Source organism: Zalophus californianus, chromosome 10 (genome assembly GCF_009762305.2).
Source record: "Zalophus californianus isolate mZalCal1 chromosome 10, mZalCal1.pri.v2, whole genome shotgun sequence".
NCBI classification, from domain to species: Eukaryota; Metazoa; Chordata; class Mammalia; order Carnivora; family Otariidae; genus Zalophus; species Zalophus californianus.
In genome coordinates, this window is record NC_045604.1 from 24,638,339 (window position 1) to 24,651,141 (window position 12,803).

A 12,803-nucleotide genomic window follows, 5' to 3' on the forward strand; every position below is an offset into this window, starting at 1 on the left:
CAATCTCATTCTTATAAAACCATACATGATATTTGCTTTCTAGCAATGCTTTCCTAGTGGGAGAAAAAGGGGTGGGGGAATCGCAAGAAGGCTGTTAACACTCATAGGCACATCTGGTGACTACTGTGGACGGCTAGTCTTGGGCGTTGGGGCCAACTTGGGATTTCCCAGGGCCACTGGTATTCTCTTCAGAAAATAACCAGTCATTCAGCACCTAGATTGTCTCTCACAGCACCCTGAGCACCCTGAGCTTTTTCCTCATAAATACAAGGCTTATTTGTTTAAAAGTCTCATTCCCCTACTCTGCTGCAAGCACAGGGAGGCCAGGGGCCATGTCTGTTCCCTTCATCACGAAGTCCTTGGCATCCCTGGGCCTGGCACATGGTCAACCTTCAAAACATATTTGCTAAATGAATAGATGAATGATATCTGGGGACCCTCCCTACTTCCTTGACCAGCAACCGTGGACTCATACATTAAGGATCAGATTAAATGTCACCTCCTCTGGGAAGTCTTCCCTGATTTCTCCCAACAGAACCAATTGCCTCCGGTACTCAAAACACTTGATTCATACTTTTATTGCAACATGCATCACGGTATATACTATTTGGTTGTATTCTGCCCACCCCCCTCCCCTCACCCCACCAGGATATAAGCTCTCTGTGGATAAGAACTGTGATGTATTATTTATGATCCCCACTCTCCCCAGTGCTCGGCACCCAGGGGATACTCAATAAATGCTCCATCCTGGTTCAAGTGCCTTGGCAAAACCCAGGACCAAAAGCTGCTTTGGGCATCAATTCGCTGGTTCTTTATCACAGGGAAAGAATATCTGCCTGGCCCTTCTGAAGTTGAATATTGTTTGGCTGCCTTATTGGCAGTCGGGATGATATGCTTGAGGAGCCTCAGCCCTAACATCCCCACGGCCCCAAGGGCTGTGAGGCTTCAAAAGACCTTCGGGAGCCTTCTCTCCTTCGGGAGCCTTCTCTCCTTCCTGCCCTCACCTATACCAACACCTCTGGCTTGGAACCCTAGGCCAAAGCAGGCCCTGTGTTTGGAGAGACCCAGTGAGGACTTCTGAGTATCTACACACTTCTCTGGGTCACTGTTCCCGTTCCATTTTCCCATTCCCTTGAAAAGAGGTGTGTCTGGCCAGAAGGGGACCCCAGCATCCAGCATGTGTGGAATATTCATACCTCCTCCTGCTGACCAAAGCTCCTGGGCAAAGAAAGTGGAGCCTAGGATACCAGCAGAAGCCGTTCCCAGCCTGGTCCTTGAGCTCTGCTGCCTACCTGGCTGAAGATCGGAGTGAGGGTGCTTTCTGGAGAGGGCCTGTCCTGGGATGGGCCTTCCTGTCGACTGCAGTCCAGCTGGATCAGGTGACGGCACTCCGGGTGGCAGGTGAATTTACAGTCTAGAGGGGAAGAACCGCCGTGGGGATTAGGAGTCAGGGGATTAGGAGTCAGGTAGGATCCTGCCCACTTCCAGCCAGAGAAATACCCTGGGGAGACTGTGTTTAGGTCCAGGAAGGAAGACCGTGCAGGAGAGAAGTGGAGAGCGGGAGAACAGCTCGGTGCCACCAGGGATGGTGAGAGTTAACGCGCGTTTACACACTGGCAAACTGTTTTCACCTCCATTATTTTGTGTGACCTTGTAATCATTATTATTGCCACTTCACAGACAGGAAATTGGGGTCTAGGGACCTTAGGGACTTTCTCAAGGTCAGATCATCTGACTTCAGCCTGGTGCTCTTTCTATTAATTTACATTAATCACCAGGAGTCACGGATCCCTGGAGAAAGACTTCACTTTTCTGGGCCTCATTCTGCCAACCTGTAAAATACAGGTAATAGCTTCCCTGCCTGGTGCACTAGGAAGTTTCTGGTTCCAGGGGAGAACAGGTCTTAACAAATTAAAAGTGCCTCCAGGGACAGAGGCATTATCATCCACAGGAAGGGCTGTTTCCTGTCTCTGACCCTCCCCCAGCTAGAAATGTGGACGTGGCTTCTCTAAGCCAGCTGAAAGGGCCTCTAGACAACATCCCACGTCAGGTGCCCCAGGGGAAAGCATACGTTTCATAGACAATGTTCATTTCCATGGAGGCAGGACTTAATCTCCAGGGTTGAAAAGAGCCTCGGGAACTACTCTGGAGGTGGGGAGACTGGGGTTCAGAGGGGTAAGTGAGTTTTCCCAATGACACACAGCTCAGTGGCAGGGCCTCTTGGACAAGACGCAGCGAAGCTCAGCCAGGCAAGGGAAGAGCGCGCTGTGGAGGATGGGAGTGAAGCGAAGGTTGGCAGCAAAAGAAATTCGTGCAAGTCCATGAGCAGGCGAAATGCTCGGATTGGTTCCGGTTTGAGATAGGGTTCCCACAGAGAGCTGCTGGGCCAGCTGCGGTCACCTTGTCCTGGAGGTGCCACAGCTCAGGCAGAAGCCCCACCGGGCAGGGTGCGGAGTGTCTCAAGAGGACTGGCTTCCTGACTGTGCAGCCAGGTGCGTGGGGATGGGCTGCTGTGGGCAGGGTTTGTGGCCAGGGACACGACAGCCCGCACTTGTTTGGATAACCTGGGGACCACTTTTGGCTGATAAGAGCTCAGGCTCCTGACACCCTTTTCCTTGTAACAAGCTCCAAACACCAAGCCCATTTGGACTCTTCTTTTGAAAGCTGCTGTAGCACACTCCATCTTGGGCCAGGAGTGGGTCTCCTCTTCTCCCACTCTTTTGGGCGAGTTTTGGAGGGAGACCTCCACTCTCCCCAGCTGCCCTCTTCCTTTACACCCCCAAAGGTGAGCACCTGGGCCACATTCTTCACACAGGCTTTGCCACTAATGTCTGCAGGGGAGCACTCTCACAAATGCGGGGACGCACAGAGATTCCAGAACCCCACAACCATCTGACTCAATGGTCTGAAGCCCTCAGCCCCCTTTCCAGGATGGCATTTAGAAGCTCTCTGGCTTACCGGCCTCCTGCCCGAAGGCCACCATCTTCTCTTCCTTCAGACCCCACCCTTGCGTAGGCCTTCCTGACTCTCCTCCATAGAAGCCTTCCCCTCACCTGGGGACGGAATGGCGAAGCCATTGTCTGAGGTAGGCACCCCATGCCTCCAAGTGCCCACATGCATTTCTGCCCCCACCCCCCAGTAGGAGCTCTCTGCCCGGCACCAGGACAGCCTCACGCCCAGTGGGGTGAACGGCACAGGGGGATACACGGGCCAAGCGTCCCTTGCTCTCAGTGCCCAGAAATGCCAGGCCTTTGGTAAGGCAGCCCCGAGGCCAGAGGCCACACAGGGCGCAGAGTTCCGGGACTCCGCTCCGGGGCCGCACCTGTGCAGGCTCGGCAGCGCGCTGAGCGATGAACAATGCCCCAGGGATGCCGAGAAGGGGAGACAAGGAAGAGAAGGAAGGACTAGAAGCTCTCCGAACTCTACAGCAAGCAAGAGCTACTGCCAGCTCACAAATGGGACAGCATCTCGAGAGAGGAGGCGGTCTTCCAGTCTCTTCTTTGAACTCCGGGTACCGCTGACCCAGGCTCTGTATGTCCCTCTGTGCATCCAGTTCTCTCATGTTCTGTCTGTCTCTCCCTCTCTCTGCTCTCTCTGACACACACAAACACACACACGCCCCCTGAAAACAGCACCAAAAGCTCAGAAAGATTTTTTTTTTTTTTTTTTACAGTCCCAACGCTGAGCTAGACAGAGCTAGGGAACAGAAGACTCCAGGAAGAGTATTTGGGGATTTTATAAAAAGCATATTTGAGCACCAATGACTTTGTTCCACCAGACCGTGTAATCACAGACTGTAGCAAAACCACTGGAACACATCTTGATACTTCCAGGCCCTTGGAAATGCTAAGCCCAGGGCTTTTCGGCCAGCAGAAATGAAGTCAGAGCCCCCATGCCCTTCTCCAACACGGAAGCAAGCCCCACTGGCCCCAGCCAGTAGCCTGCAGGCCTGATATGCTCCTTGTGGAGAGTTCCAGGAGATTCCAAAGGTAAGGTGGCATTCCCCTGGGACCCGGTGGGTAACCCCCACAGGCTGTCTTTCCCTCAAGACAGCTCATCTTGAGGTGCTGCCAAGCCACTGTCCTCCACAGCCTTCAGCTGGTGCTCAATCTGGACACAGAAAGGGAGAGGGCCCCTGGGTGGCACAGGGCCACATACGCCCCCGGGGAATGGCTCAGCCTTCCCTGAACAGCCAGCACCACCATCTTTGGCAACAACTCCAATGTCTTGCGCACAGACCTCCCCACGCCTGAGGGTGAGCAGGAATGAGACAGAACCTCTGGCGAAAGTCGGGCTACTTGGGCAGACAGGACACACGCGTGAGAAGATAACTCACGAGTAAGACAGCACAGAGCGGGGCCTGACTGCCCAACAGGTCCAGGAAGCCTGCCTGTTCAGGGGACAGAGACCCCTGCCAGCCCCAGCAGTCAGGGAAGTTTTCTTGGTGAGGGAGGCTCTGGGGAGCTTGAAGAACAGACCAGATTCCAGGTGACTCAGATTCCCACATCGCGGGGGGCCAAGCGGGGGCAGGGAGCTCTGACCCCACAAGATAGATAGGGTTAGGGTCTCCCCAGCCAGAGGCAGCAGAGACCAGGGAGCGACACTCCCAGGTTCTAATCGGAGTATCTTAGGGAGAATTGGCATTTCTTGACCTTAGTGTTGTCATCTATAAAATAGAACTGTTATCCTTTCCGGTTTCCACCCTTCCCTTGCAGCTCTAACCCCTGGCCCCCTTCCCAGGGGATGCTCTGGGGAAAATAAATGTGCCTCCAGGTCCTGGAAGAGGGGCCTACGGAAACAGAGAGGCCAACCGTAAGGAGAAATGATGGGGACAAACCATAAGAGGGGTCCTTCTCCAAGGAGCAACCCCCGCGCCAGGATGGAGGGCTGCTAGGGCCCACCCTCAGCACCCAGACTGCTTTAACGTACCATGAACTAGTGGCTTAAAACAGAGATTTATTTGGGTTTGGAAGGCTGCGCGTCTGATAAGGAGACGTCAGGCCCTTTCAGCCCAGAGTTGCATGCAAGACCCTGAGCGTTAATCTCCTCAACTCTAAAAGGGGAACGAGCCAGCTCACAGGGCTACCATGAGGATTCAGTGGGGTTCTTGAAGCAGAGCACTGCAGAGGGAGCCCTCGGTCAACATTCCACTCCCAGCCCCAGCCCTACCCCGCCAGGCAGACACCTGGCCCCCCTCAGCTCCTGGTGGGTGATCTGTAGTCTCACCAACGTGCCTCCAGCTAGTCATTTCAAAGCAACACACAAGTGGCTCTTAGTTTTAAAATAATTTTGTTCTGAGACAGTACAAACAAAAGCAAAACAAAAACAAAAGGGCACTGGAAAATGCAGTGTTAACATAAAGTTAACATAAAAAGCAGAAGTCAGCGTTGTCCTGGTCTTCCAGAGCAAGTCAGTGGGGACAGTCCTCAGTATCAGGGGTCCCTTCTCAGGACATTTCAACGGACCCCCATTCTTGCACTGGGAGTCCCTCCACACAAGCCTCTGGGCTGGACCAGCTGTGGCCGCTCAGAGACCGCCCAGATCCCTCCAACACCCTGCACCCGTCTGCCCCCCCACCTGCAGCCCCACCCCCCATCACCCTGCAGCCTCACGCCTACCTGTTGCCCCGGCCAGGAGCACCCCTCTCCGTGTCACCCCAAGATTTCCCCTCAGACCTCAGGCCCTCTTGCAAAGGGCTCACGGGTTAATGGACCCTCAGCGACACTGCCCCCCAAGTCTCCAGCCTTGCACTGGGCCCTCCTCAGTGTTTGAGAGGACCAGACACTACTAAACATTCAGAAGGAGTTGGTATGAACTGGATAAGTGACCAGAGTAAGGAGGGGTGCTCTGCTTTTTGCCAAAGTGGAGAGGCCAGAGTGTGAGTGCCGATCTGATCCCAGGCTAGTGTCCCCTGTGCCTCAGTTTCCTCTCTGTGAAGTGGGGGTGATAAAGGTATCTGCCTCGCAGGGCTGCCATGAGAACGGAATGAGATACTTAGGTAAAAGTAACACAAGATCTAATACAAAGAGTGCAATCTATATTAACTATTCTTATCAACTGGCCAAAACCCAAGGTGGGTCTCACCAGCGGCCACGGCATCAGGCATCCTCATTCCAGAAGCCTATCTGTGCATATCCAGTCCGGGCCCTCTGACCTTCCTCCAGACCTCCACTGAGTCCTGATGCCAAAGGTCCCGAGGCATCCTCAGACCCCTGCTGAGCCCCTAGGGTTCAGGAGGCCCCAGGGCTCAGCTCCCTGCATAAGTGAGGCGCCGGGTGGACACAGAGCCAGTCTGGTGAGGGGCCACCCTTCCCTACCTCAGAGAGGCGCTGTTGTCCGCCCCTGGATGGCTCCCTTCCCTCCTTCCTCCCCACATCCCTCCAATATTTGAACTTCTAAAATCTTGCTCAGGCTTCAGAAAAAAAAAAAATTGTTAACCAAGTCGATACTGTCCAGTATTAAAGAGGACGGAGATAAATGAGAAAGTTTTTACATCGATGATATGAATTTCCTACAGTAATTCATCCTGAGTGTGTATTTATTTGTATCTAAATATCTCTTCACTAAACTGTTCATCCCATGGTTGTTCATGACAACAAACTGCTAGAAATACCCCATATCCACCTACAGGGGGCCAGCTAGAGTTATGATATTTTTAAAAATAAATACAACTTAGCCATTATATAAGAGGATGTAGATTGATACTGGTCAACTTGGAAAAATGTCCACAAACATATCATTGAAAAAAAGTGGTTTTGTTCTATGGTCCTAATTATATAAAAATATACACATGTCTAAACACATTGTTCAGAGAGCTACCTGGCTCTGACATGCTTGCTCGGAGGGATGGGATTTCAAGTGTTTTACCTTTCTTCATAGTTGCTAAGTTTTTACAATGAACCTATATTCTTTGCTAATGGGAAAAAAATGCCACAAAAAGGAACAAAGAAAACCCACGTACCCACACTGCGATAACAGCAGGAGCCTTTACACACTACCTATATACATGTGTGTATGTGTGATTTCACAAAATCAATACTATGCCTGTAGGACACGTTGCTTTCCCTATTTTTAAAAAATAGATTTTATTTTTTAGAGCAGTTTTATGTTTGAAGCAAAATTGAGCACAAGTATACAGAGACTTTCCGTATACTTCCTGCCACCTCCTCGCCAAAACCCACTATCAGCATCCCCCACCAGAGTGACACATTTGTCACAACTGATGAACCTACGCCGGTGTATCATCATCCAGAGCCCTGGTTTACCTTAGGGTTCAGTGTTGGTGGTGTATATCCGATGAGTTTGGACAAGTGTGTAACGATATGTATCCACAATTATATTACCATACAGAGTAGTTTTATTGCCCTAAAAATCCTCTGTGCTCCACCTGTTCATCCCTCCTGCCCCCTCACCCCTGGCAACCACTGATCTTTTTACTGCTTCCGTAGCTCTGCCTTTTCCAGAATGTCATCTAGTGGGAACCATACAATACAAAACGTGCCCCCTTTATCTCTTTTTGGATCAGCTTCTTTCACTTAGTAACATGCATTTAAAGTTCCTCCCTGTCTTTTCATGGCTTGACAGCTCACTGAGTGCTGAATAACACTCCATCACGTGGATGAACCACAGCTTCTCTGTCCATTTGCACCTCCTGAAGGACATCTTGGTTACTTCCAGGTTTCAGAAGTTGTAAGTCTGCTATAAATGTCGTCCACCTGCGGGGTTTCATGTGGACATAGGTTTCCAGATCCTTCAGTCTACTCCAAGTTTACGGATGAGGATACCAAGACTTGGAGATGTGAAAAGACCCACTGAGGGCCTCACAGCAAGTCAGCGGCACAGCTGATATGAAAACCCACCACACCTGGCTGCTTCTCACTAACCCTGTTTTCTGGGAAACTGTTCCTCGAGCCGTCCCCTTCATTTGGTCCTGGCCCCCCTATCGTGCACTGCTTGGAGCCAGGGTGGGCTTCATCAGGGCTGGGGGGGTAGGGTGATCCAAGACCAGAAAATAGTGTGAGTCAAAGGGATTTGAGCAGCGAGTGCTTTTTCCCTCCGCCCCAGCAGGGTCATGGCCACAGCATCCCTCCCTCAGGTCTCTACCTCATCCTGGGAAGTGTCCGTTCACAGTTCCAGTCCCAGCCCGGCCCTGCCACTCAGCCTGGGAGCTCCGGACCCCACCCATCCTGTCTGCCTGCTCTGGACCGACTCTCCAAACGTGCCCCTTTATCTCTGGGATGCCACGTCTGGGAGACGCTGACCTATTTGGGCAATAGCAAGTGGTTCTTGCGCTGAGATCCCGGGGCGGCTTTACCAGAGAGGCTAGCTCATCAGCCACGGTCAAGCTCCACAAGCAGTGGGCTCTCAGCCTCCCCCACTCAAAGAGGCCCAGCCTCTGAACCTCTGCTCTCCATGACACCACAACAGAGCCAATGGCATCATCACGCAGAGAGATGAGCATGGCAGGAAAGCAAACAGGATGGACCCTGGGCTCCCAACACCAGCTGCCTCACAGAGGTACCAAAGTGCACCCACTCAGCAGCAGAAATCCTTAGACCATGAGGTGCCTTGAAGCACGCTGCTGGCCATGCATGCGGAGGTCTTTGAGAAGAGGTGCAGGGGATGGAGCCCTTCATCAGAAGCTGGGGAATGGACAGAATCTGGCCTCCAGAGTCCCACAGATCCGGGTTTGAACCCAAACTCTGCTTCTAATGGAGCATGAGATGCCTGGACAATTTACCTAACTTCAGTAAAATAGAGAATTTATTTAGCCTCAACGTCTTCATCTGCAAAATGGAAATAGTCATATCTTCCTAGCCAGCAGAGTTGTTGTCAAAATTAAAGAGAATGTAGGTGGGGGAGCCTGGGTGGCTCAGTTGGTTGGGAGACTGACTTTGGCTCAGGTCATGATCCTGGAGTCCCAGGACTGAGTCCCACATCGGGCTCCCGGCTCAACGGGGAGCCTGCTCCTCCCTCTGACCCTTCCCCCTCTCATGCTCTCTTCCTGCCAGCAGGAAGGACCGATGTAGTGGTAGGGGAGCAACCTGGAAGCCAGACCCACATCCCAGGTCCGAGGCTGTGGGCAGGTCCCTCCCGCGGACAGGGAAGGTGGGCAGCTGGGCGCATGTAGGCTGCCGTCTCTGTGGGAAGAGCCAAGAGGAGATGGGCCTGAACATGCTCCAGCCTGGATCAGACATTCAGTTCCCATGTAAGACAGAGGGCTGGGGTGGGCGGGCTTTACAGGAAGCAGGCTCCCCCAGGTCAGGCCTGCTGAAGAGAGAGTGCTCCAGAGGTGGGGTGATGCTGGGACGCCTCGGCTGAACTGAGGACACAAGGCCACCCCAAGATCTTGGTCTCCCCCCTCTCCCAAAGTGACCGGAGAGGTTTGGCGTGTGGCAGGCCTGGCTGGGGTTGGACGTGCACTTTTGAGTGACACTTTTGTACTGAAGGGAAGGGCAAAGGGTCCTGCCCTGTTGCTCAGGGACTAAAGCAGATTCTAAGATTCTTTCTGGGACCTTGGTTGCTAGGCCTCATGTATCAGTTGTTTCTGCCAGAGCCCGTCTTCTCCCCTGACTCGTCCCCTGCCGGCCTGGCAGACACTGGGTGCAAGACCCTGGGTGCCCAGGCTGACCTGCAGAGGCACCATCCTGCCCCCTATGGGTGGGGTGGGTGGGTGTGCCTCTCTAGCAGGCCCATTAACCATCTATCTCCAACACAACCCCACATCCCGAGGCCAAAAGCACCCACAAAAGGAAGGCGCTGTGGCCAGGCCAGGCTGGGGGTGTGGGCTGGGGGTATTTGGGGAAAGGCAGGTGCAGGGAGCGGGGACAGGTGCCGGGAGGGAGGGCAGGACAGTTCACAAGTTCAGACAGACGATGCAGGAAGTGAGGGAAGCGTCAGACGGTGCCCTCCCTCGTCCCTGGTGAGGCAGGGGGCGGGCCCTGGCCACTGCGCACCTTTCCCACGTGGTCCGTTTCACGCCACATCAGTCTTTGGGGGTGCTGCACCCTGAAGCATATGTGCATGCCCCCTGTCCTGTGCATACACGGATATATGTTTTAAAAATATAAACACACTTAATAGGGTTGAGCCATTTTTGACAACGCATGCTTCAACCTTAGCGGAATTAACTGGCTCTCTGCCGGGACTACTCCAGAACGCTCCCTCTGGCTCTTCGGCCCGCACTCCCTGGTTTTTACTATATCATTTACACCTCCGATGTTTATAACATTGATGCCCTATTGTAGCCATAATCCCCACAGTCATCTACAGTTCATTCTACTTTTAAATCGATTCAGTCTTTTTACAACAGCGAAACTATTTTTTATTTACTCTAATTAATCTTTTGGTTGACTGAAATTTTTTTGGTATCATATTTCCACATGCACTATGTTTCCCAGGAACGCTTGCAGCATCTTAAAGAGCCGCACCCCTAGTGTATGTATGAGTCGCGCTGCCGCACGGTGGCTTCATGCAGCGATTTCTTAGTGACCGTGGTGGCCGGGAGGAGGTGTGGATGTAGAAAAGAGAAGCAGGCGAGTCTGCAGGCCCTCAGCATGATATCACGGAGCATCTCTGAGAGTCCCGCCCACCCTTGGACAACAATAGTAAGAGGCAATACATTTTGGGGGAAATGTTAAAGTAAATGATTTCAGGTGGGGGCCCAGGGTGGGAAAGCCAAATGGATCTCATCCTTTGTGCGCAGGGTCTGTAGATTTGTCAGCTGGACCACCTGACACCATATCCAAAGAAGTTCAAGTTGAATTTAGGGTATGGCCAGACAGATAGACATGCAAAAATATGGCACCATTTTTTAACAGGGGCGATTAGAGCATGTGCACCCATCAGGACACATGTGCTCAGAAAGCCACAGAGAGAATATTAAACCTTTTCACAGTTATGCCCCTGTCTTTCCACATAAACCTAGTTATTAGTCAGTTTTTCATGTGTGCATGCATTCATTCAACATGTATTTTTTTTTAAGATTTTGTTTATTCATTTGAGACACAGAGATACAGAGAGAGAGTGATCATGAGTAGGGAGAGAGGCAGAGGGAGAGGGAGAAGCAGGCTCCCTGCTGAGCCAGGAGCCCGACGCGGGGCTCGATCCCAGGACCTGGGATCATGACCTGAGCTGAAGGCAGACACTTAACCATCTGAGCCACCCAGGCGCCCCTCAACATGTATTTTTTGAGGGCCTTCTAAGTGAACCATTATTCTAAAGGATAGCATGTTATATCCAAAGACTTTCTGTAATAGGAACAAGTGGATGAAAGAAAAAAAAAATACATATATACATACATATATATATACACAAGACACATTATATATATACATATATATACACACATATATTTTTTTCCAGTATAGATATGTCCTGGAAAAAAAATAAATTCTATTGCCAGAGCATCTTAAGAAAAGAAAAAATATATATTTTAAAACACTGTAGGCAGTTGGGTTTAAGGGAGCTTTACAAACAGTAACAAGCCCATGGTATCCAAAGCCAGTTTGGAGCTTCCAGATACCCTCTCGGCTTCAGGCCTGCTCAGGAGGGGCCTCTGCCACCCCAGGCATGTGTCACTTTGCTCTGGGTGTAAGAGAGACAAAGCAGGTGAGGTCACCCACCCCCGGGGGCTCAGGTTCCTCTCCGCCCGTCCCCGGGCCCCTGAGAAGACACCAGGAGGAGCCTGGGTAGCTGATAAAGAAAGGGCATGATCTCTAGTAGTGAGGGACAGATATGGAATGAAGAGCTTAAGGGGGTTTTTTTGGTTTGTTGTTTGTTTTGCTTCTGTTTTACTGTTTTTATTTATTATTTATTTTTAAAGATTTTATTTATTTATTTGACAGAGTGAGAGAGCACAAGCAGGGGGAGCAGCAGAGGGAGAGGGAGAAGCTGGCTTCCCGCTGCGCAGGGAGCCCAATGCAGGACTCAATCCCAGGACCCTGGGATCCTGACCTGAGCTGAAGGCAGACGCTTAACCATCTGAGCCACCCAGGCCAACTGTTTTTATTTTGTTCAAAGATTTATTTATTTTAGAGAGAGAGAGAGAGCGTGCACACGCACTAGCAGGGAGAGGGGCAGCGAGAGAGGGAGAGACTGTCAAGCGGACTCGGCTCCATGCGTGGCGCCCAACATGGGGCTCCATCTCACGACCCTGAGATCGTGACCTGAACTAAAACCAAGAGTCCCACACTTAACCGACTGAGCCACCCAGGCGCCCCTGTTTTATTGTTTTTAAAGCAGACACCATCTCTGAGAGGGGGCAAAGGGTGGTCTGGCCTCTCGCTAGCCTCGGGTATATTTCTGGTAGTGTCCCACAGACCCCAAGGAGAAAAACAGCTAAATAAGCTTGCAAGAAGCTCTGCAGCGCAGCAGAGGAAGTTCAGACGGATGTGCGGATATGAATGCGCACACAGGTGTATGCACACAGGTATGCCCAACAGAGCCAGGAGGCCACTGCAGCCCAGGAGCAAACAAGTTCAGTCCTTTATGGGAGAACCAGGCGGCTGCCTCCAACTGGTTTTTCCACACCTGCTTGGATTTCACTTGCACACAAAGTGCTGATCCCCAACCAACCGGGTGAAAGGAGACATTCTGCAGTGAGAAGAAAAGTAAATAGATTACGTCTGCGCCCTTCTCTGCAGGAGACTCACAAAGTCTTCTTGACAGCTGTGTCCCTGTAGAGCCAGGACCACCAGAAATTTCTGGAGAGACCCAGGCCGTTTCCCGCAGACCCCCGATCCGCCTTTCCAGATGAAATATGACTTGCTCCTTGGCAACACGCTTGCTCAGCTCTAATGATG

At 51.7% G+C, this 12,803-nt stretch overlaps 1 protein-coding gene across 1 annotated transcript in view; it reads right to left on the minus strand.

The window, feature by feature from the left end:
• The window catches only part of RASSF5 (Ras association domain family member 5), a 64,674-nt gene that overhangs the window by 39,120 nt on the left and 12,751 nt on the right, over nucleotides 1-12,803 (minus strand). The window contains exon 2 of the mRNA XM_027612078.2: nucleotides 1,293-1,414. Within this exon, the coding sequence (XP_027467879.1) occupies nucleotides 1,293-1,414 (122 nt within the window). The remainder of the gene's footprint in view (nucleotides 1-1,292; nucleotides 1,415-12,803) is intronic.